Source organism: Hippoglossus stenolepis, chromosome 2 (genome assembly GCF_022539355.2).
Source record: "Hippoglossus stenolepis isolate QCI-W04-F060 chromosome 2, HSTE1.2, whole genome shotgun sequence".
Lineage (NCBI taxonomy): Eukaryota > Metazoa > Chordata > Actinopteri > Pleuronectiformes > Pleuronectidae > Hippoglossus > Hippoglossus stenolepis.
In genome coordinates, this window is record NC_061484.1 from 24,920,988 (window position 1) to 24,946,497 (window position 25,510).

A 25,510-nucleotide genomic window follows, 5' to 3' on the forward strand; every position below is an offset into this window, starting at 1 on the left:
TCCTTTCTAAAACGGAACCTCTGTCTCCTATGTTGATTTTCATTATACATACAGTACATCTTTATCTACCAGCTGCTTGGTGAAGAAAATGGATCCACGATGGCACTAAAGCCAGAAGGAGGAGAGAGGGGTGTGGCTGGGAAATGTGTGTGTGTGTGTGTGTGCGTGTGTTTGTTCATGGGTGTATGTTTGTGGGCGCGTGTTATGGTGATCACACTGTAAAGGGATTATGCTGATGCTGGAAAGCCACAGTGTGATAATGCACTGTTGCATGATGGGAGTGCCCTTTGCATTTTATATGTGAGCCAGAGAGGCCAGACAACAGGGAGAGGAGGAGGAGGAGGGAGCGGAGACCAGAACAAGGACTGGTGACAAATGGAGGGCGAGAGATAGTGAGACAAAGAGGGAAAGTGAACCCAGGGTTGAGCGAGGGAGATTAATTGATATTAAAGATACTCCCCCGCCCCCCGCCACGCTGACTGTACACCTGGGGACCGGCTTCTAACCCCTCTCGGCTCCCAGCTACAGATTAAACACTGAACTCCGTCCTCTGGGGGAATCTCGTGCACGTAAAGGCAGCATGAGAGAGCGAGTGGGAAAAGAGAAACGTTATGTTAATGTTGAGTTCGACCACAGACTCTCAGAGATAGTGAGAGAAAATGTCCAATCTATCGCGGCCACTCCCATTAAACCACATTAGAATAATTAATGAGCCTAACTCCCTCTCCTGAGTCCATAAACCTGTCCTGAACTCTTGTAATAATGACTGTGAGTTTTATGTGCACATGTGGACACGTGTGTGTGTGTGTGGCTCGGCCCATCTGTAATAATGATAATTTACAGTCGGAATAAAAGTCAGGACGAAAAGAGCCTGTGTTTTAAAGGTGATTTAAACCCATGACCACTTCCTCTCGTCCTACTTTACAGTCCTCACGTACATTCTTCCCCTTTTCGCAACCACTCCGTTGATTTATGTGCGGAGAGTTGAAAGTGTGATCCTCTGCGTAGCCATATTTACTAAAATCGAGTGTTTATTACACAATTATGTATCATATAATATATTTATAGAGCAGCATGGACACTCTGTCCCCCTGAGATGTCCCTCCGGTATGTTATAAGTCACGCCTATAGGTTCTCGTCCCAGCTGGCTGAAGCTGGTATCCCTTCGAGGCGGTGGCGGCGGCTCAGTGTTGACTTTAACGCTCGTCTGACCTGCGTTTACTGGGTTCCTCAGCCTATCACTAAAATGAAGTCTGCCAGCTTGTGGAGACGCCTCATTGCGGCTTCTCCGTCATTTCATCACCACCTAATAAAGTGAAAATCTGGTGAGAGTGACCTGCCAAGTCATCAGCGCACCCTGTGCCCTGATGGAAGAGGTCTCTGAACACTGGGCACGTTTTTAGAGACGCCACCGTTCAAAATACATCTTTACTCATCGCACCCGCTCTTTCTTTCAATCCTTAATCACATGAAAAGAAATGAAAACAATGTGTGTGTGTGTGTGTGTGTGTGTGTGTGTGTGTGTGTGTGTGTGTGCATGTTGTCTTACCCCCCTGCAGAGTGTACTCGGAGACAGCGCTGCTGTAGACACCCAGGCCGGCTCCGGTGTAGGCGGCCACCTGGATCTGGTATTGAGTCCAGATGATCAGATCTTTGAGCAGACAGTAGTTGGTCTCTGGGCTGCTGATGTTCTTCTCCTGGTAGTCCCCCGGCAGCCCCGCCAGACGGTACCTGCAAACACACACAGTTACAGAAGCACACTTATAAATAGGTTGTTTATAGGAAAGCAAGTGAGAAGGGTAAGCGGGATACTTTACGAAATAGACATAAATAAATGCTTCCATATCCACACAGGATCTCTGGAGCTGAGCCAGAGTGACCGTTCGGTTCCTGGTCCCCTCTGTCACCGAGGCTCTTCTCCCTGAATGCTTGACCAGGCGGCAAAGAGTCCCGGTTCTTCCAGACTTCTTCCATTTAAGGATAATGGCGGCCTGCCCAGATCAGACCCTCAACAAAAACCTCTGGGCTCCGTGGGCTCTTCCTTTGACTGTTTCTGCTCCGACACGCACTGTCAGCTGTGAGCCCTCACACTGATGGATGTGCCTTCCCAAATCAAGTGCAACTGATTGAATCTATCGCAGGTGGATTCCAACCGAGGCGCAGAAACATATCAAAGATGATCAGGAGAAATAGGAGGTGAATTGTAAGTCAAAGTCCACAGCAGAATATATATGGACACATGAAAAATAGCGCGGCTGTAGCTCAGGTTTGCTCAGTGAATCAGCCCGTAAAGGTTATTGGTTCAATCCCTGACACTTTATACCCACATTTAAATAAATCCTGAATAATAAATCCAGAAATCTGTCAGGAGTCGCTGTGGACAAACGCATGGATGTAATAAAACCAAATGCACACACAGAAATACAACCTGCCTGGAACCACTTTGCTATTATATAAGTATAAATACACTTTCTGGAATAAACAAAAACTTTACTTTTATGTCGAGAGATTTTCTGTTGGTGTGAAGTCACGTGAATCACATCGCAATCACGGGGAGAATAAAAACCTTCAGTGCCAGGTAGACATCTCAGATTAGTGCACCTTCAAAGCCTTCGCTATAGTGCATGAGATATAACTGTCTACTTAAAAGGAAATATGACCCGACGAGACGGAGGAGGTGTAAACCACTTTGCTACTGTACATATCCGAGGGAGCTGAATGGTGTCAGCGTTTAAATATGGAGCCCATTTACTGTAACAGAATATTCCAATGTTGCCCTGCCTGAGTCAGCGCTTTATCACAAATGAAAACTATATACAGACACACACACACACACAAACGCACAAAGCGAGAGGGCGGGACAGGCTGACAGCAGATATCTGTAGAGGAGTTCCTCTTCTCTGCACCTGAGGAAGTGGGAGTGGGAGGAAGATACTCCCACTTTCCCAGGGAGGACAGTGGGTGAGGAACTGGGAGCTGATACAAGAAGGAGAAAGGAGAACTCAAAGGGTTTCACCGGAGGAGGCGGGAGCTCCGTGCTCCGAAGCCCAAATGATACGGTCGAGTTGTACGAGTGTGAATTTCTCTTTTCGACTGATTTCTGAAGAGGAGGCAGATAACGCCGTGAATGAGGATAAAGACCTGATAACTTCTCCTGCAATTATATGCAAATCCGTGCGAGGCAGCTGATGACAGTTTGATTACACACAGTGTGTGACACTGCAGGCACACATCAAAATGAAGGACAGCGACCAAGGGCAGCCAGAGCATCTGTAAAGTGCACTTGTGTGAATGTGTGTGAATGTGTGTGAATGTGTGTGTGTGTGCGGTTAAAATGTGTGATAACGGACAGAGAGGGGCAATGAGGAAGGAATATTTCTGTATGTTATAATTTAACTGTGGTGATTTTTACAAAAACAACAACTTTAACTAATGATTCTTTTCATTTTGACGATGAAAACACAAAAAATTGTTGACAATGTTTTTTGCTTTTTAACTTGTCTGCATATGGTACAAATATCAAGCTTTGGTAACACAAATAACACTGATCCAAAGCTCTTTGACTGTTAATTTAGTAGCTGCAAATAAAGTGTGTTATCGTCACAGTTACTAAAATGGATCCTTAATATATTGGAATTATTTATATAATTCAGGGTTTCCCACACAAGTAGAGGAGGCAGTTAACGATCAATGATTGTGTTAAATACACAAGCAGCTCTCCTGTGCTCCCCTGAGTGACAGACACACAAAGAAGGCCGGTGTTATGCCGAGGTCCTCACCACAGGATCATACACAGCTAAAGCAGAAACTTCTGTGTTTGACGCCACGGTCGTTAGGTAATTAATGTAAAACACTGACTTCTGAGCGTCAGAAGTCTGAGTGCTGCTGAGTCCTCTGAGTCAAACAAGCAAAACCCACCTTTGTACCTGAAAAAGATGAATTCTGTGGAAATTAAAGCATTTTCATTTGAACTAGAGCAATTAGAAGATTCATTTGAGAAGTTTAAATTGGTTGAGTGTCTAGAGAGTGCTGACCTTTGAGGGAACAAAGAGCCAAAGTGTCCAAAATGGGACAAAGCCGTTCTTTTGAATAACTTTCTCTGTTGGAGTCTAGACTGCTCAACAATAGAGGCGTGATAACGAAGCTGCTAAATGGCCTTCAGCAGGCTCATTAGCTCAGAGGGCTTTATTTACCGTCTTCAATAACTCTTTACTAAATGAAATGACGTTCTGTCCCGAGGACAAAACGCTGGAGGGAGTAAACCACACAATGCAGAGAAAATAAAAAAGCTGGAGTACCTATTGTGACAGAGGCGCACTCGCCCAGCTGGCTAATGTGTTCGCAGTTACCAATTAGCCCGGTGAGGTCACCAATCCTCCATAAAATATTTTGCAGAGACATTTTCTACAAAAAATTAATGGACACCTACCACCCACTGGCATTACTATAAAGCCGAATATGCATGTGTGTGCACTTCTGTGAGTATGTATACCTGAGCACGTATCCTCGAAGGACTCCGTTGAGCTGGGGTTCCGGTGGAGGCTGCCACTGCACCATGATGGACTGGTTGGTGCGTCCGCTGGCCACAATGTTCTTTGGAGGAGCGCTGGGTGCCTCCTCCCTGAGCATCAATCTAAAACACACACACACACAGAGCAGATAAGTATCATTTTGTAATGAGGATATCAGTTATTCTGAAGAAGTGTAAGAGTTTGTCCAACATATCGCTTATCTGGACAGTTTGCACGGTAACAGTGCGTCAGGTAAGTCGGCTAAAGACTCATTTAAGCTCAATGTTTGATGCATTAACTGAGACGGACGGAGCGGTAGCACTGGAAATCACCGGGGGCAGTGTCGTCAATAGTTCAGGAGACACGACCACACGACTCGAGGAAGAAATTTCAACCATGACAGAACTTTTGGAGCAGAGACTTTGCCGCTTTTGCCTCTTTTTCTAACGTCATCACAACGTGTTCCACTGTTTGTTGTTGGAAGAACCCAAAGTCTTACAACAAATGATCATGTTTACGACAGGAGAGATTCACGGGGCCGAGCTACAGCTTGTTACCGAGCGTCACTTCGCAGCTTTAAGCAGCTCTGATGAATTCTGCCCTCATCCTCCTCGTCCCTCATTCTCCTGGTGCATCTTGCAATTTCATTAAAAACATTTGTTTTTCATCTCAGGCTTTATTGTTAATTTATTTCAAACAAACCGCCGCTGATGAAACCGGTGAACGCATCACTTCCAGTGCGCCAGCGGATCTCTCCTGGGAATGATGGAGCTGACACTGGGTGTTTAAAACAACATGTAAAACACGTCCATGAACTCGGTGTGAGATGAGGTGTTTTACTCACTATCGGCAGAGAACAACAAACAACACATTTACTGTCTGCATGTTGCAGATGATTGTTTTTTATCTTTTAACTTGAGGTTTTTTTCCACTCCGGTAATCTTCGTCTGGTTAGTTTCTACATCAGCCTCAACCCGACCACAGCTGCCCCAGTAGAGCAGCTACACAATTTGACAGCAGCAGAAAGTTAAATCACTATTAGCGATGAGCTTGTCTTTTCAGTTCCAGTGGGACAAGTGTTATCCCTATCTCTCTCTGAACCCCCTCTCCTCTGTCACTCTGAATCAGTTTCCCAATCTTTCTTTTGACATTTTGAACTACTTCTCAAGTTTTATTCTCCTCCATCTGCAAACTTTCACCTTTCATCCATCAGGTCCTTTGGCCTCAATTATTTCATCCTTCTATCTTTTACTCATCTCCTTCCCTCATGCTCCACTCTATAACTACCCCCCCCCCCACCCGTCCCCCAACACACGCACTACCCCATAAACCCCCACCCGTGATTAAAGCTCCCAGCCCTCTCATGGTTGATAAAGCACACAGGCCGACTTGGTCAGCTTCTGGCTTTACTGTAAGCAGCTCAGCTAATGTAATCAGAGCCATATGTGCTAACACACACACACACACACACACACACACACACACACACACACACACACACACACACACACACAAACACACCAAACAAATTTCTCGCTTAAGACACACTGCTACATCCGATGGTCTTTTCCCTTCCATGGATTACGCCTGCAGATTTACATTACCCTCTCTCGCCAAACCCCCCACTTCCCCCACTGTGCCCCATCTCTCCCCCGAATGATTCTCTATAAGCTATTGAGCCATTAGCTGTGGTTTGGGCTCCCCCGTATTTGTGTGTGTCTGAATCTGTGCGTGCCTATAAATGTGTGTGCACATCTATATGCGTGTGTTTGTGTGAGAGTAGGGGTGCGAAAGCTGTTAGCTGGAGACTTGTGCAGGCGGATATATGGCACAGGCCAGTGGTTTTACAGCTGTGCTTTACTTCCATTAGGTTAGGCACTGTCAGACAGCACCAGGTGCTGCAGGCGCAGACATCTACACCCACACACACACACATGGGCTAATGGGCCTTGTGTGAATGAGATGGGCATTAGTGTAGCCGTCTGGAAATGGGGTGTATATATAATCCTCAACTATGCCACTGCTTTTGACCGAAATTGATGACACACATTAATGCACATACACAAACTCACGCCGCACAAACACCCACAAACCCCATACAGTACCGAACAGATGCGGCCATTCACTCTGTGACTGCAGATGACACACACACACACAAACGCACATTAACACACTTCTGCTGGATTTGCAGAAACTCCCCGCGAATCGCCTTAATTCCCTGCCGCCATTTACGAGTTAATATTTCATACAGTCGGTTCAGTGTGAGGACATCGACTTCACGGTGGAGATTACACACATGTATGAAAACACCAACACACCTACACACTCCACTTCACATCCACCTAAACAGCTGCAGACATTCACACCGACACCCATACATCAACCGAACACTGCACAACGACACTGGCTGATCGCTGCTTGACACACTTTCTCTGTCCCTTGTTGTTAAGGAAAGGAGGAGAACGCTTTCTGCTGGAGATCTACAATGTTTTCTAGGCTGAGTGAAAGTGTGTGTGTGTCTGTGTGTGTTGGGTGGTGGTGGTGGGAGTTTGTGAGTCTCTCTGCTGTGGGAATTAGAAAAACTTTCTATCTTTGTCATTCTCCACAGTCCAGTGCCCGTGGCTTTCTCACCAAATCCACGTACACACGACTCTTAAATTTAACGGCGTTACCGAGACGTTAAGTCGGCCTCTATTCAAACAGGATGGGAAAAATTTTGGTCCAGCGGGGAATGAGAAATAGAGCAATGTGAATGGAGGGTAATAGAAATAAAAAAAAAAGGAAAGAGAGAGCGAAAGCAGATGTGATGTGACTGGTTACGACCAACTGGATAAATGACCTTATTTTCTTCTCGCCTGACACTTTTAGTCGGGTCTCCTTTAAATGTTGTGCCGTTGCGCTGGAGGTTAAAAGCTGCTCTAATGGAGGAGGCTGACACACTAAAGAGACTCTGTCGGGGAAATTAAACGCAGTGGATCCTCTCCCAGTGAATCAAAAACCAGCTGCGGCTCAGATCCGCTACTGTACACGTCCTTCATGCTCGTAACTTAAATAAAAACAACATTCATAGTCAGAGTAACTGATCAGAAACAGTTTTTATTCTTTACCACGTACCAGCTTCAAAACAATTCAAATGTCAGTGTAGATACTGTGCCATTATTGTAGGTGGTGGTTTAAAAGAAAAACGCATTTGGCACGTAGAACATAAGATAAGAAAGCCGACTGTAATAATGTAGTGATTTTTTTTCAAAACTGTTTTCAATGTACCTCGTCTCCCGATGTTGATTTACTGTCACACGTTTACAACAAACAAAGCAAACAAACAGTGGCAATCTGAGCTGTACCTGCTCCCGTCTGTTCGTGTACGTACATGATTATGTCCGTGGTGCAGGGAAACACTAATGACCTGCATCAAGACAAGAGGTCCATCCGTTTATCGGGTTCGGCTAATTTGAGGCTGATTGGAGCTTTTCTCAAACAATGAGCGATCGATGGACGTAAGTGCCGGCTACAGTCGCTTATCCTCCGTGCCGCTGATAATAAACAACATTCTCGTAGAAGCGTCGCCTGGAAGAAGACATGTTTTGGCTCATAGACAGAGGTAAGCCATTGAAAATCATTATAACTGTTGACTCAAATGTCTCAGCAGCTCACTGATGGATTGGTGTGAATTCTTGAACAGGATGAACCTGAATACCATTGGTGATCCCTCGACTTTTCCTCTAGTGCCACTGTGAGTTCTTAAATTCTGATCTCTTGTGAATCCTCTCTCCCACTACTAGATACATAACCATGTAATATTTGGTACAGATATTCATGAACAGGAGGAACTAAGGAGATCCGTTGTGCTAAAATCATTTTTAATTTAATCTAGTTAATTTGAATTTATGATCTGCAAAATATTCTCTCACTAGAATCTCTGTAGAGCTCGTGCGCTGCTATCAGCCCCTGGGACTACATTCTTGATTTCATTAAATTTAGCAAATTAGTAAGTGCATTTCTCTTATGTGGTGGATGCGGGATTTTTTTTAATTTAGGGGCCATAAAGGGACACAGTTTACACAGAGGGGCCAATTATGGGGGCTCGGGTTAGTTTAAGAGTTGCACGACTCCTGATTCAGTGAAGTGCACATTTAACTCATTCCTTGTTTACTCTACTAGACATCACTGAATTTACCTTATTCCTGTTTTATTTTGACTCATATATATATATAGAACGTATAGTGTTTGTTGTTTGTGTTTCCAGCTAACATCTAAAAATGTTCCCAGTACCGCACAGTGAGTTTTACTGCTGTTCCTCTGCACCCCCTCCAAACAGTAAACATCAGACCTATATAAACATGCAGTAATGAGATGACTCAGGCTTGTATTTATGTGCAAGTGTACGTCCTGCTTATATTGCTGGTATCAGTGGGATCCAGCCAGGTGCATGTAGGAGGAGGCTGCGGCTTATTTCCTCCTGTTCAAAACGTTCAAAGACAACATGTAATTTTGCTAATAATGAGCTTCTCCTCTGGCAAAGCTCTTCTCAACCCTTCTCTCTGCAATCATCTGCTCTATATCATAAACATAAGTAATCACTCGCCACATTAAAAGAACCTTTGGAGCAACAATGAACCACAGATTTACAGCTGAGATGTTGGGAAGCACAGAGCAAATCCCTTGTAAATGATAAATCTGTGAAGCTCCCAAAGCATTAAAAACATCCTAATGCACATTAGGCTTGTGTATGCTTCTACACTTTGACAGTAGAATACCCCGAGGAGAAATTCTAATGTGTTCTGGTTCTGACTGAACAGCTGGAATGAAAAAAAAAATAATATATAAGAAACGAGAACGGAGACTGATGCTTTAAAGTCGTGATGATGCCTGGAAGTTCGAGGCATTTCTGCATAATCTGTCTTATGTGTTAATGCTTCCTCTGTAAAGACGGTAATGGTGTGGAGTGCACACTATGCATGAGTAAATCCCCGTATGTGTGACAGTCCAGATGGTATAATTGGATTCATAGAAAGAGTTTCGGCATTAAGAAGTAATGTTTTTCAGCTCTGATCACAATCATTCACATGCTCTTACTGGATGATCGTCTCATCATCATGACCCCCTTTTCCTGGCAACGTGGTGCGCCTGTGGACTCTCTTGTACGAGAGGAGGCACGAACAGACACGCAGGGTGAGAAGCTCTGAGTAGAGCCCTTATGAAACCACACTTTAATTCTCTAGATCCAGATTTGTATTTGGATAAGTATCAGCCCCCTAAATCAAGAGCCCTGAACTACATTTTCAGAAATCCAGGAAAATGTTGAGAATCCCGAAATGATAAAGAACATTAAAATAAATTCCTGGATCCACAGCAAAATCAAATGGCTTCTTCCCTGAGCGACACCGCATCCTTCCACCAAATATCATGGTAATCCATCCAGAAGTAACAAAGCAATAGACAAACAAACGGACAGGGGGGGAGAATGTAAAAACAAGTATAAATGAACGCTGTTGTGTTAAAGATCCTCATGAGGACGAGAACAAAATGGGAGCGTGCAGAAGCAGCTGGACGTTCAAACTTTAATAAGGGCTTTTTGTCATCAATATTACAAAACCGCTCCTTCACTCGCTCCTCCGTTCCCTCCCTCTGTCCACATTACTGTATTTTGTCATCCTTCTCATTTGGCACCCGAGCTTCAGCAGGACATTTTCACTCCGCCTCGCTCTCTTCCCTGTGTTGTTCAAGTGCGGCCTCAGCCTTGGCATCGGCGACTAATCATGTGCGCGTCTCGTCCAGGCAGACGTCCAGCAGATGAGAGGCGAAGTGCACGCGGTTATGTATGAAACAAACACAACGAAGTAGAGAGGTGTCCATCTGGTCTGATGCGCTGACCAGTGATGACTTGTCCTCCTGCCAGTCATTCGTTTGAAGGGGATCAATCCAATCTACTCCCCAGGGCCCCTGACAACCAACCTTGGACTATAGAGCCTGGCTGTTGGACACAAACAATACACTGGTGCATGTAGGAGGAGAGAAATGGCTGAAAATAAGAAGCATTCCGGCAATTCTTTGAATAAAAGGAGAACAAAGCAGAGAAAGACTCAGTTTATGACAAGCTAGAGAGGAAAGAACTACACGCTGAGGGGGAAGGAAAGTGAAAGAGACCGATTCTGAGGCGTGTGAACGTGTGATTGCAACGTCTACAGCTGCCGTTGATGCTGCTGAGAGTCTATTTGGCAGAAACGCAACTGGCATCTGCCTCTGGTCAGTCTCTTCAGCCAGACAAAAAAATCATGTTCATGTGTGTGTGTGGGTGCATCGTCACATCTGTTGCATTGTGCACGTGACGGAGATTTGGTGTGAGTGTGGTCTTTAACTAAAACTCTCGCCACACCTCCACTAAACCCTCTTTCACTGCAGTTCCATCAATGCTATGACATCATAATTACCCCCATTAGGGTTTTTTCTCTCGGGATAAACAGGAACACTCGTGCACAAACACACAGACATAAAAACATCTGCACGGCAATTTATTTACTTTTCAGGCCAACGCTCTCTTTTTTTACACACGCAGAACCATTAATTTCATCATTTTTGCTGCTTACTTCAGTATGTGCAATGGAACACACACACACACACACACACACACACACACACACACACACACACACACACACACACACACACACACACACACACACACAGTGTAGACATGTACAGCATGGATGTGATGAATATAAATTGCTCATTGCAAAGGAAATGGATTCTAAACAAAAAACGACTGCTCCCTTCATCCTCGCCTTGTTAGAATCCATCCATGTTTCATCCCCATTCTGAATCCCATATTCCTATTCATCCACATGATAACTTACACACACAGAGACACACACACACACACACACACACACACACACACACACAGCCACTTACTTAGACACACAAATTAGAGTGTGTGTGGGTGCATACACTGCAGCTTTTGACTGTAGAAAGGTTTCTGTTTATTCATTCCCAGTTTGTGTGAGGCAGTGTGACCGAGTCTATTACACAGAGATGGAACAGGGCAAATAAAACTCTATTTCACACAAATCATAGCATGTTCTACATCAAGAATGGGTTTCATGCTTTTTGTGGAAAACATCAGTGAAATAGTAAGTGTGGTGGTGTGGCATCACGAGAAGTATCGGTGATAGTGAGTATGAGTCTGCGATTGTGCGTGTTGTTCTCTTACCGTTGTGTCTCCGCGCTGTACTGACCCCTGCCCACTTGATTGACAGCACAGAGTCTGAACTGATAGGTCCTGGCAGGTGTGAGCCCGCCCACCGACACCTCGGACACGGCGGGATCGACCTCTGATAGGTACACCTTCCACGGCGAGTCTAGACGGGGGAGACAAAAGATTAGAGGCTGATAATATCTGGCGGAGGCAGGACAAACAGAGACACACTCAGGACCCATGAATCAAAAGTAAAGAGGGGGAGGAACAGATAAAAGAGGCCAGGAAGGATGGAAGAAAGTTACAGGGGGGGGGAATCTTAGGATGCCCCAAGAAAGAAAGTTTAGATCGAGGAAGGGGATTAATAGAGAAGCCGGTGTGTGTCCGTGCCAGCTTGTTGCCAGCTTATCTTTCTTCTGAAGACACCACAGACAGTTACACTAGTATCACGGCAGCAGCTACATGTCAGAACAAGAGAGAGGGATGGTCATGAAAATACACAACACACACAGCCGAGTTACATTCCAAAAGAATCTAATATATAACACAACCTCACATACACACACACACAAAATAGGTAGTAAACAGAACTCTCACTCATTCCTCAATGCCTTGGTTCAGTCTTCACAGAAATCGACATTTAAACTCTCGGCTTTCCCTTATCTCTCTCTTCATCCGTCCCTGTTTTGGTCCCTCGCCGCATTTCCTCTCTCGTGTCTCTCTCGAGTTCATACAATTTTTTTGTTATCATTGTTTTGGAATGTACAGTCTGAAGAACAGCAGTTGAAATTGCGACAGCAGAGGACTTGAAGTCCTATTCATGCTTTTCCCTCTAAACGTTATCAGGGGTTATGGAAATTCTATGGTTTAGGTTTATTGTGTTGATTTAGTTTTATTCCTTTTTCACTTGGAATACATTGTGTTATTTGTTTGGGTCAGAGGAAGACATATTTCTCTGTGGTAGTATTTGTAGCATCCTAGGTTGAGGTAGGAAGCCAGATCCATAACATCTCTGTGAGGGGACACTCAGACGTTTCCTGGAGACTCAACAACGTTTTGGCGAGATGAGCCGAGGTTGAGACATATTTGTTCCATTAGAGCAGCGCCACATGAAGACTAATGGTATGTGGCCACTGCAATTCTCCTTTTTGCTTGGTCGGGGCAGATTTGATGGCGATACACCTGTTCCCTTGTTAACTCTCTGTACGGATCATCAGCCTGGTCTCCCTGACGCCTCCGGTATTGAGAATGAATAGCTCCACCTCAAACATCATCCATCTCCAGATTAACTCTCACATCCAGCACAATTTCCTTCACAATCAGAGCGGAGATTATTCAAAATGTCTAAACTGTGATACGTCAACGTTTCCTCCTCGTCCGTCAGTCACGAGCCAGGTGCTCGGCTGTGCACGTAATGTTTCACCAAACCACTCGTCCCTTTAGTTTACAGCAGGAGTGAGAGTGGCTCTGCAGCCGTCTCCCTCCTGTCTCTCTACTCTCCTCGGCCCCGCTCTCATCTTTCTCTCCCCACCTCTACTTCTCTTTTGACAGAGAGCCAGCCTGCTGTTAAAACATCTGCCGTGGAGAGAGTGAGAGACAGAAAGAGAGGGGGAGGCGTAACGAGGGAGGGAGGGATGGAGAGAGGGAAAATAAGAGTTTATTTATAGGGAACCAGGATGAACATTTACACAGCAACACCATTCTCCATATGTCTGCCTCTTGTAAATGAGTGTGTGTCAGTGCCTGGTAGACAGCAAGTGTACAGCTGTTTGCCGCTTTGCCGCTCAGGGACTATAAGAATCCACACACACACACACACACACACAGACACACACACACACAGATACACACACACACACACACACACACACACACACGTACTGTTCTCCGATAGCTCCAGCAGGTAATACAGAAGAGGGGAGTTTCCATCGAAGGGGCGCAGCCAGGACAGGTGGACGGAGCGGGAGTCGGAGTCATTGAGCCGGGCCGTCAGGGAGCGGGGGGAGTGCGGCAGCTCGCTGAGAACAACAAAGACAAGAGAACATCACAGGCACTGTGAGCTTAACGGACATTTCTCCAGTGAATTCATCAGAAGTCTTAAGAGGAAGAGTTGGGCATGTTTGAGCATTTTTGCCAAGAATTGGATGAAAGGATCTGTACACTGAACATGAAGCTATAGCCAGCGGCTGGTTAGCTTAGCATCGTACAGAGACAGGAAATGGGAGGAAACAGCCGAGCTCTGTCCATCCAAAAGAAACAAAATCAAACCAATAGCATCTCTACAGGTTTTACCAACGTCACATTAATTAGGCAAAAGGTAGAGATGGAAAATATTCCCATGGTTACAACTAACAACCATAGGAATTCATTGAAAAACGTAAAACCTATTCGGCTATTTCTTGGTTTGCAACCAGGGGAGAAAGCAGAAAGAACAGTTTGAGCGCACAACTCCCAATAAAACCACAACTTGTCATTTTCCCACTTGATGTAAACTGTTTTTTGTACAGATTAAATCAAAAGTCGTGCACAACTTGTAAATTGGAGAGTTTTCCAGGTGCAGCTTAGCAGATTTCTTTTTACCTTTCGACCAAACCAGACCTGATTCCAGTCTTTTTGTCAAACTAGCTTCAGCTCTTGATTTATATTCACGCTGCAGAAGTGAAGAAGTATCAATTTCTCATCTAACTCTCCACAAGGAAGCAAATCACCATATTTTCCAATGTGTGAAACTAATATAAAATATAAACAAGTCTGTGAAAATGTGCCAAGACTTCTCATCAGACTAATATTTGTTACCTGTGTTTTGCTTTTCTATTAGATGTGTGTGGTAGAATAATGTTGGCGCTGACAGTCCGGGACCAGTTCCAGTGGATGAATACCTTTTATATATATCTGTGGTTTGCCTATTTTTTATGCTGATATTTTTTCCCCTGTAGGTTTGCTGCACATATCTTACAACATTTATTAAAACCAAATCCTCCAGACACTTGGCCGTCCCCCCTGTGAATGCTTGTGCATCGCTGCCATGTTAATAAAAAAAAGACAGCAACACAGATATATTCATGAAAGCAATACAGAGTGTCCAGACGTTTGATTATACTGAATTTAGTGGCTCATAACTCTGTTTAAAAAACAGTTGGCTTGAAGGAGGAGAGGGACGGGAAAGCAGATATCAGTGTCTCTCCGTGTGAAGGTAATAATAAGAGTGAGGATATTAACAGAGCACATAAAAGATCAATATAAATATATTTACACTGAAACCGTGATGAAAAACGAGGTCCCTTGTGCCCGTACTGGCTGCATCTCATATTCATAAGCTCATTAATTATTACTTATTAATTATTACAATCAATGATGTGTGAATATCCAATCCAAGGGGTCTCCTCTTGACAGACCGCAGCCTCAAATTTCATCAGAATATGATGCAGTTAAAATGCGTCAGTGCTTGTTTTTTGTGTGCGCTGCTTTACATTTTAATATTCACGTGTGTAACATGTCAGAAAATGAGGAAAACAGAGAGAGAGAGAGAGAGAGAGAGAGAGAGAGAGAGAGAGAGAGAGAGGGGAATGAAGAGAAAGACGTAATGTTAGAAGTAGTGGGAGAGTGACGTGCACGAGAGGAAGAAGCAAGTACGGCAGCGAATGAGGCAGAGAGGGAGCGAGGGGAAAAGAGAATGATGTTTTCTTCTCCGAGCTGACATGATTGTATTAATTAATAGATGAGCTTAGAGAACGTTAGAGCCGATACCTTCACGCAGCACACGCACACACAAACACACGCAGACACACTCACTCACAAACACATGGGTGGGTCTTGTGGGAGCTGAACCAATAACCTGCTGGTAATTAGTCTGTCTCCTCAGACGCCAGCGTCTGTTACCCTCTGTGACCCGTTGATACTGAGCTAACGAGAATGTCAGTCACACGCATTCACATACACACACACGCACACACACACACACACACACACACACACACACAACACACACACACACACACACACACACACACAGTCGTACAGAAAGCCCTTCGTTCCCCCACATATTTTTCGCACAGCCATAATCAGAGATCCGCTTCCTCCCTCAGAGTTTGACACATGTAACCTCTTGTCTTTCTATAATTTATAAGGATTTGGACTCGTGTTCTTTCTCTCACGCAGCCTGCAACTGTATTAATATATCATAAGTGCCTTTTTACAAGTATATTGTACGAGTGCACATTTATATAAAAAATGCCACTACCTGACACTCCTCTCACAGTGGCTGTGACGAGGCTGTGTGACATCTGAGGAGTGCCTGCTGCTCATGCCACACACTCACCATGTGAATGCACTCATGAACACTGTGCGTACAAGTTTCACACTTAAAGAATATAACCCAGCTCTGGTTTCCCGGAGCAGGGAGCGTGCTGTGTGCACAGGGCACCTGATCGCAGATATGACCTTACACCATGTCTAATAATAACTCACACTCACTCGCCACATTCCCACACTTTGTAGTTTTAATTGCATTGACAAGTCTTTGGGTGAGAGAGCGTCTGCTCACTGATAGAATGTGGTTATTATTGGATTTTTTTTCATTAGGGCTACAGTGAAATAATCTGACAGTAATACTTGCAATGCAATGTGCAAAATTACCTATCTGCAGCTTGTCCTAAATTACGTTCTGCAGTCAATCACTTTTTTTATCTTAACGCTCGACCCCATCGAATCCTCCCTGCCAATCACATCTGCAATTTCAATCACGCTGTGGATTGGTTGATTTCCTTCTTGATTGCTGTGCAAAAAGTCAAAGTAATTTTTGTGTCCAATCAAAAGGAAAAATGATATCACCGTTTGTATTTTTGGATGAAAGCCTGCACTGTATTTGAATCTATGTATAAATACTGATGAAAATATAATGCACAGGATTATGTATAGAAGAAGAAGCAGAATAAGAGTTAGATGAGACTGGTTAATATGCAATAGGTGGCTAGCTTATCTTAGCATAAAGAGTGGAAACCATAGACCGTGTAACGTTTTTCAGGCAGAAATGACAATGGACAGTAAGTTCCCAACATCTTACAGGATTCTTTGCACTCACATGACTTCGAGGCGCGCGGAGTGAGAATCGTTGCCGGCCCGTGATGTCACCGTGCAGGTGTAGTCCCCGATGTCACCTGACCACGTCTGGCCAATTGTCAGAGAGCCCTGGCGCACAGAGACACGGGCCCCACTGGTCGGGGGGACCGGCGTACCGCCACGATCCCACTTGAAGCTACGACAGGGAAGTATACAGGTACTTTATACTGAATGCATCCACTGCACATGACACATAGAGAATCAGGTGTTTATGAGATAAGTACGCATGTAATAAAGATAAAAAAGTGACCTGATATTGACTCTGGCGTCGTGTGTGGCGTTACAGTCCAGGACAGCAGTGGTTCCCTTGATGACACGCTTGTCTGTCGGAGGCACTGAAATGATTGTGCGTCCTGAAAAAGACCAAAGAGAAAGAGTTAAAAACAGAGAAAGACGAAAAGAGGTGGGATAAATTTAAGAAATTGAAATTGAATTAGTTTGATATTCTCCTCTGGTATTAACTAATTCAATATGTGCCCATTTAAATATATGCTGCTCCAGAATAATTCGACAGTCTTTCATCTGAAGCTGTCAGGATGTATATACATACACAAGGCAATCAATAAGTTTACCATAGGTTTATCAATCATCCCCTCAACCAATCAGAAGATTATTTCACCATTGCACTGGTCCACTGCATCAATAACCAATCCCACGGCTGTTCACTAGCCTCGGCTAATGCGATTGGACAGCTACTGATAAATTACTGTTCCACGACTGTTTTAGTCTGTTTAGTAAACGTATATTGAGCAGTTTAGTGTATTGTTTGTGTCTGTGAGCATTGTGAGTCTTACGCAACACAGTGAGCGCCGCCGTGGTGTTGATGCTGCCCTCGGAGTTGGAGGCGGTGCAGGTGTATTCTCCCGAATCCTGGAAGCTGACTGGCTGAATCTGCAAACCACCCGACTGCAGCTGCGTGAACCTGGGAACCTGCACCGAGCCGCTGGCTAAGACCTGCAATCCTACAGAGAGGGAGAGAGAGGGAATTATAAAAAGAGCCTTGAGGTGGAGGAAAGTAATTAAGACATTAGGCATGTTTTTAATTACAAACACAGTATGTTTATCAGTGTCAGTGTGCACAGCGTGTAATACGGAGCGGCTGCTGTCGGTTACCTTTCCTCCAGGTGATGGCAGGTTTCGGAGCGCCGCTCGTCTGGCAGGTAAACAACGCCGTGTTGCCATCGGTTACTGTTTGGTCGAATGGGGGGGAAGTAAATGTGGGGGCCACGCCTGAAAACGCAAAAGTGAGAGCATGAGAGGAGAAGAAGAGGCTGAAAAGAGCAGAAGTTGATTATGACGGAGAAAACAGAAGAATGGAGAAAGAAAGAACGTGTCCTCTGTGATCAATGGGGGTTTTATTCGTTACGTGATAGAACATGTTTGTGCATAAATATGGAAGGTGGAGGTGGGAAAGCTCCATGGAGACTTTTTAATTATAATCAAACGCTCACTAAACACAATGTGACCAAAGAGACAAATATAATTTTAATTTAGCAGCTGGAACATGAAGAAAACGATCAAGTCAAGTCAGAACATTTAACTGATTTTTGTAAAATGTGAAAAAAAAGCCATGTTTTAGTTTCGTGCTGTGATTGGCTGCCCGGAAAAACTCACTTCCTAAAACAAACAGCATAGTAGGTGTTTGATTTTCTAATTAAATTGCTTCTGACTCTTTGACCTGCAGCCTCTCATCAGCAGCAAACATCTGTTTCCAGGTTTACAGATAGTTTAGTAGATATATTAAATGTTCTAATAAGAACAATAAAACTGATATTGTCGATTAATCAAAAATAATCAGCACATACTTGGATAATTCATTCACAGTTTGATTTGGTTTTAAAGCGAGATGCCAAGAATTCATTGACTTCTTGATGGGAAACGGCATATTTTGGTCACCTCGGTCTTTAGGAAACCATGATGTGTTTTCTGACCGAATAATTGAAAAAAATCACCTGGAAACTGATAATGAAATGTATTGATTATTCTTTGTAGTTGCAGCCCTAAAAAGAATCAGAGCGTGAATAAGCTCATATAAAGTAGCTGACACAGACAAATAAGGGAGATGAAAAGCAAGTTCAGTCGAAGTGTTAACTCAGATAAATGAGAAACAAAGTGAAGAGGAGAGATGAAATCAAGACAGGGAGAAATTAGCAGGGTATCTAATAACAGTGTTACTGTAGGTGTGTATTGACACAATGTCTGATTGGTGTGTGGGACCAACTCACTGGAGACAAGGAGCTGTGTGTGAGCCTGGGTCTCTCCTGCAGCGCTGCGAGCAAAGCACTGGAATATTCCTCCGTCTCCCGGCTGCACCCTGCGCACCGTCAGCCCCGCCGCTGCGGTGACTTTGTATCTGGGGTTCGCCAGTTTGGAAAGAGGCACCGCGTCCTTGTACCACTCTATCCTGGGCTGGGGCACGCCTACGCATGTGCACGTGCACGGGAAAAACACAAAGAGGGAGAATAATGTCGGATTTTCCCTTAATAACAAGCCAGCTGACCTCACTGCCGATCGTTCAAACTCCCACAAAAACAGCCACACACACTCTTTTCTTCACGGTTATCCACTCTCCCTATAAATATGCATGCGGGCATAATGACTGCTAATAATATATTGATCGGAGGGTGTGGGTGGGAGGGTAAGGGTGGCAGAAGGGGCCAAAAAACAATCTGAATAAAAGATGGGGGAAAGAGCAGCACATTGAATATCTACAGAATCAGCACCCACCTGTCTGACATGCCAGATATGACAGGCAGGGGGCTCATGCAATTACTCTGTTTCAACCTTGCACTCCGAGGGGGGAGGGGGGTGCGCGTGTGTTTGTGTGTGCGTACGAGTGGGAGTTTGAGGGAAAGATGAATTTCGCACTTTTTCCTCAATCTGTTGGTGTCAAGCTTTTTCACAGACACGTGTGAAATATTTTCCGACCCCCTCCTCGTCTCGCTCACTCCGTCACTCCACACTCTATCTGTCTCTTCTCCTTTCCCTCGTTCCTCCTCCCAGCCTCCATCCCTCTCTCCATACCCTCAGGCCGCCGCTATTTAATTACACTGCCACTGTATCAGATTACTGAGGAGGGACATAAACTCGCTCTCAGTGTGTGTCAGAAGAGGGAGGCAGTATGTTGCCGTTTTTTTTGTGTCCATCCCCGCTCAAAACTGTGTTTTCGTGTAATCCACTTAAAAACAAGAGTCACGAACAAGAGCAATTTTCAGGCTTGGTTTCAGCATGTTAATCTGCTCACTCTGCCAAAAGAAAACAGTGTCACTGCTCAAGAAGCCTTCAAACCAAACATACACATCCTGAATAACATCAAACCTCAGCATAATGTGATTTAAACGGAGTCACCTTGACAAAGCCTGAGCGGCAGAGAACTCCCGGCGTCCGTGACAAACTATCTCACGTTCGCTGCACAGACGCCGCCGATGAGTGGATGGAGTTGTGAATTCATCGTATGAGGAGTCACCACAATCAGTTCAATGAGCCATCTGACTTTATAACAGCAGCAGGGTACAACCCCCCCCCCCTCACCTTTTCATCAACACTGTGAAAAACTTTGAGGAGACGCCGTCCTAATGTGTGTCCATCTGTACAATTCATTATGTCTCACCCCATTCTCAAGTTCCCAGGGAAACCAACCAGAACATCAAATGGAGGAGGACAAAGAACTGTGCACTTGTACAACTTTAACGTGCACAGTAAAAACAGTGGATACAAATCTTTGCTGAATTCCGCCTGCCTGCAGAGGATGGTAAAATAGTTTACGGATGTTTTTAATGTGCCTCCAACGCAGGCGGGATTTCTCCTGAAGAGTGTGGAGCAAGATGATGTCATTAAAAAGACCACCTGTCAAATCTCATATTTCTATTTTATCTATTTGTGGGATATTGCAGTTTTCTAATTGCACCACAAACATCAGATTTTCTTCTTTCTCTCCACTGCAGAAAAGGTTTGAGTCAAGTTTAAGACACAAGATGATTCACGTGCGTCTTTTTCCATTTGCACTCAATTGTTTAATTTTATTGATTCGTCAACTTTTCCAACTTGGCGAAGAATTAACTTTCTTTTTTTTTTGTTGCAACATTCGATATTTGCTTTTAATTTCAAGTGCAATTAGAATCATTGAAAAGGGGATGGAAACACAGACTGACATATTTTTCTCCTCTCCTTCCAGCGAGGAGCAACCTAGTTAATTTTAAACACACTGAGACACACACACACACACACACACACACACACACACACACACACACACACACACACACACACACACACACACAGTATACCTGTAGCGAGGCAGGGGATATCTACATTCCGGTCGAGCTCAGCAAAGATCTTCCTCTTGGGCTGGGCGGTCAGAGAGGGCAGTTCTGCCAATGTTTGAACACAACATTCGAAGCGTTAGAATAAAGCATTGAAATATTGAAAAACACACAATATATGTGTAGAATAACATCTCAGACAAACAACACACACCAACAGTCCCTTCCTGTGCGCGACATGTCTGAACTACGAATAACAAGGAAACACGTTTAATCATTAAACATCTGGGGGACTCTCAGAAGAAGAACTGGGAGTTTGCTCTCTCCGTGTATTCATTCTTTAGTAGAGGAGTCAGCGCTGCAGAATAACAATGGGTCCCCCCCCTTTTGGCCATGGGTATCCTCAGTGTCACTGGGGGCGGGGGGGGCAGGTTCTCTGTCTGTGTGTCCTGTGAAATGACTTTCACAGAAAAACACATTCTCTTACTTTCCCAAGGGGACAAAAAAAATTCAGTTTTTTAAACTACTCAATTTTCTCTACCAATGATGGTTTCCCCCCCCTAAACATCTTCACCGGTGTCGCTCTAAATGCTGACAGCCGCTCTGAGGAGAAACATTTCCCTGGATTTGAATGCGAGTATTTGCCTTTTGGTGTCTTACTCTTCTGCTACATGTGATAGAAGAATTACCTCCTCCTCCAAACAATTGTTAATATTTAGCGAGAGATATTGACACCGCGAGCCCAGAGAGGGTGGAGAGGGTGGAGAGGGTGGAGAGGGCAACACAGCAGCTAATTCATTTTCAGTCTGGCATCTCTGGAAAAAGTGGCTCCCTACAGTACTGGCACCTGTTCACTGAAAAATGACTTTGAGGAAAATGAAATGTCCAGTGTATGCTCTAAATAATGAATGTGCATACGGGTTTTTCACAAAGATGGAATTCTTATCGAAAGAAAAGACGGCTTTTTAATAGAAGTTTCACCTCTGTGCTCTTTTCCTAAGGCTCCACACTTGCACAAGAACAACATACAATAATAATGTTTCTGACACAATGTTGTAATTTTAATGCCGCTTTATTTTAAATGGTTTTGTTTTTGTTTCAAGCCTGAGTGTGTGTACTTGTCTTTTTATAGTTGGAAGAGAGAATTTCGGTTCTAAAGTCTCTTTGTGAGGTGATTTTCAAATGGATGATTGTGGAATAAGACTTGGTTTCAAGGTTATGAATCTGTCTACATGTTTTGGAGAGGGGAGCCAAAAACCAGAGCATATCACTTGGAGTTCCCTTTGCTTAGTGGGGTCCTGCCCCATAAATGAGAAGGATTTGAATGGATAGGTTAGAATTGGATTCTCAATAATTGGATCTGTACATCTTTACGCCTTAGCGATTAGCTTTCAGTGTTGGGCAGAGCTTTCTCCGGTAGGGAATGTGTTCGCCAAGCCTTGGAAAAGGTAGATTCAATTTGGTGAGGGCAAGGTTTAGGGTTAGGCAATACAAAATCAAATTGGTTGAGGTTAGGATTGAAAGCCCCTGAACGGATTTAGAGAGTTGAGTTGCAGCTAAATTCAAGTAATTAAAGAAGTTAACAGAACCTTATCTGGCTGTAAATAAAGGGTTTTATATTAAAGGTTCAGGTTAGAATTTGTTAGAACATTTTGGTTGTGGGGGGTTAGTTTTAGGGTAATGGTTGGGTTATTGCATTTAGTTGTGATGTTTCAGGTTAGGTTAAGGGGTATTATGACTATGAGTGTCCTCAAAACTATGGAAAGACAAGAATGTGTTTGAGAGTGTGTGTTTGTGTGCATGAGGACAGCCGCTCTGCAGACTCTCATGTCCGTGCAACATTTATTCTACTTGTCTACAAGTTCTTTTACAGTTTGTTGCCAACTTTTAAACCCACATGTATTCCCATCTCCTATCTTTATGTGCACGGTGGAGTGTTTTTTTTTTTTTGACAAGAGAAGGAGAGGAGCGTGCGCCGAGCGGAGGACAGGAAAACAAGAGATGAATAACAGCCATGTGGCATGACACCGATAACACAGAGACGTTAATCCCCTTCAGTCAGGTGAGTGCGAGGGCCTAGACGTACAAATACAACAAAACACATTTCGCAGCGTTTGGGTGGTTGTGTTTGGAGATTTGAGCTTTCCTGGATATTCTGCTCCCTGCCTGCAAAACAAAGATGGAGAACAACAACAGATATATTGTTTTTTTTTTGGGCAACGGTCGTCATCTGTGCGGCGTATAGCACGAGCACGCGGTGTCATACATATTCCGATTAGCGGATCAGGCCAAAAAGAAGTGAAATTGAATAATGAATGCCTTTGAAGCTCTTCCTTTCTTTTACACAGACACATACACTATTCTGTTTAGGAATCTCTTTCCCTGCATCAAGGTCTGTTGAGCCCACAGCAGAAAGCGTATCAGCACCAATGTATTCATTAGTGTCGGCATCTCTGATACATATATGAATGCATGAAGACGTCGCCCCTGTCAGGGAGGCCTGAACAGTCCTGTTGGCCTTAATGAAGGAAGATCATGTAGAGAGAAGGGAGGACCGTGCGAAGACGGAACAAAAAAAGTGTGGTAGATAGTGAGGGGGCACGAAAAGAAAGCGGAGCATAAATATTTAGGGCAGTTCTTTTCTCACTAGTGAGAATTTCGCAGGCATGGGTAGTTTGCTCTCTGTGCGTTAGGTGCTCCCTCGCTCCGACGCTCAAGGAAGATCAAGAAGACGCCGACGAACTGGAAGAGAAAAAGTTTCGCTTCATCAATCAGACGCTCCCTGCCTGCCTGCATGTATGTTGTTTTCTATTTACACACACATATCAAGGGGCGGGAGGGGTTTGTGTGACGCCCGTGTTTGAGTGCTTCCAGTGTTGTCTTATTGATTTGCGTCTCCAGGGAAGAAAACTAATTTAGCTGCCGGCGCCAAACCAGCATGTGTGTCCGTGGCGTGGTGCTGTGATTAAGCGTGTGAGCGTCGGCTCCACACATTCGTGTGTTTTGTGATCACACATGGGCCAGTTCGTGTGCACCTGAACGCAACAGTTGTTTCTGACAGGGACGGACAGTTTATTGGTGAATGTGGACAACAGACTCGGCTCGGGGAGGCCTGCAGCTGACAGCCACCGCCTGAGGTTTTCACAGTCACAGTTCCCGGAGAAAAGAAAAGAATAAATGGAGGAATAAACAGAAGGCAACTGTGCCTGAAGCCAAAACATGTACAAGGAAATACAAGAGCGAGTTTAAAACGGGGATTAATGGAACATGTTTACACCATTTGTCTTGATGGGCCGGGTCTACCCAGGGTAATCATGTTAGGCTGTGTGTGTGTGTGTGTGTGTGTGTGTGTGTGTGTGTGTGTGTGTGTGTGTGTGTGTGTGTGTGTGTGTGTGTGTGTGTGTGTGTGTGTGTGTGAATGAGTGAGCGATTGGCATTTTCCTTACCTATCACAGTGAGGTGTGCCCTTGCCTCCGCAGGTTTGGCAGTGCTGTTACTAAGCAACGCTTCACAAACATATAGCCCGGTGTCAGAAGACGTGGGGGCAGGAAAAACGAGCCGACGCCCACTGGTCAGCCGACGCCCGTCCCGTTTCCATGACACCGCGAGGTTGTCCACCGGCCTGAGAGGAGGAGGAGATGAGGAGAAGGAGGAGAGGAGAAGAGAAGAGAAGAGAAAAGAGATGAGAAGAGACGTGAAGAGATGAGAAGAGATGAAAAGAGAGAAGTGTGGGAAAATCGCAGAAAAAGCAAAAGAGTGACAGAAGGCAATTACAACATATTAAATCCATCAGTTTACGTGTCAATGAGGCAGGAAATGAATGATGACAGCGTGCACATCAGAGCAGTCAGCTCCACTCAGCATGAAGGAGCTTCAGTCAGTTACTGGGGATGTTAAGGAAAGGGACAGACCGAGTTTTCATGAAAAAGGAAATTCTGTTTTTGGATAAAACAACAGCGAAACAATTCTTTTGAGACTCTGTGTTTGTGTGTGTGTGTTTGAGGAAAAAATAGCATTAATAAGGCAAAACATCCTTTCAATTGAAGCTCAATGTTTTTGGTGCATTTTCATGAAATAATCCAATCCTTACAGGGAATCTGCATTGAAATGTTCAACTGACTTACAAGGAAAACAGATGATTATGTCATAATCAGCAGCTGGAACTCTCTTCCAGATGTGTTCTCTTCATGCCAACATAAGCTTTACTTCAATTATGGGATTTGTCTGCACAGTCTCTCTGACTGTGGCTGTGGATCAGGAGTAGAGTGGGTCGTCCACTAACCAGAGGGTCTGTGGTTCAATCCCCGGCTCCTACATTCCCCATGTCGATATATGTGCATGTAACTGCACGGTATGAATGTGTGACAGTGTTGATGGCATAATTGTAATGTTGAGAGCTTTGAGTGGTCATCAAGTCCAGAAGA

General features: G+C 44.4%; 1 protein-coding gene across 2 annotated transcripts in view; it reads right to left on the bottom strand.

Moving 5' to 3' along the window:
- Positions 1-25,510, bottom strand: part of sdk1a (sidekick cell adhesion molecule 1a) — a 231,817-nt gene that overhangs the window by 53,876 nt on the left and 152,431 nt on the right. For both annotated transcript variants that reach the window (XM_035172087.2, XM_035172078.2), the window contains 11 exons: positions 24,533-24,708; positions 21,111-21,194; positions 19,050-19,244; positions 17,938-18,054; positions 17,619-17,786; positions 17,075-17,177; positions 16,787-16,960; positions 13,588-13,724; positions 11,722-11,869; positions 4,493-4,633; positions 1,550-1,731 (listed from right to left, as the gene is read on the bottom strand). In XM_035172087.2, the coding sequence (XP_035027978.1) occupies positions 1,550-1,731; positions 4,493-4,633; positions 11,722-11,869; positions 13,588-13,724; positions 16,787-16,960; positions 17,075-17,177; positions 17,619-17,786; positions 17,938-18,054; positions 19,050-19,244; positions 21,111-21,194; positions 24,533-24,708 (1,625 nt within the window). The remainder of the gene's footprint in view (positions 1-1,549; positions 1,732-4,492; positions 4,634-11,721; positions 11,870-13,587; positions 13,725-16,786; positions 16,961-17,074; positions 17,178-17,618; positions 17,787-17,937; positions 18,055-19,049; positions 19,245-21,110; positions 21,195-24,532; positions 24,709-25,510) is intronic.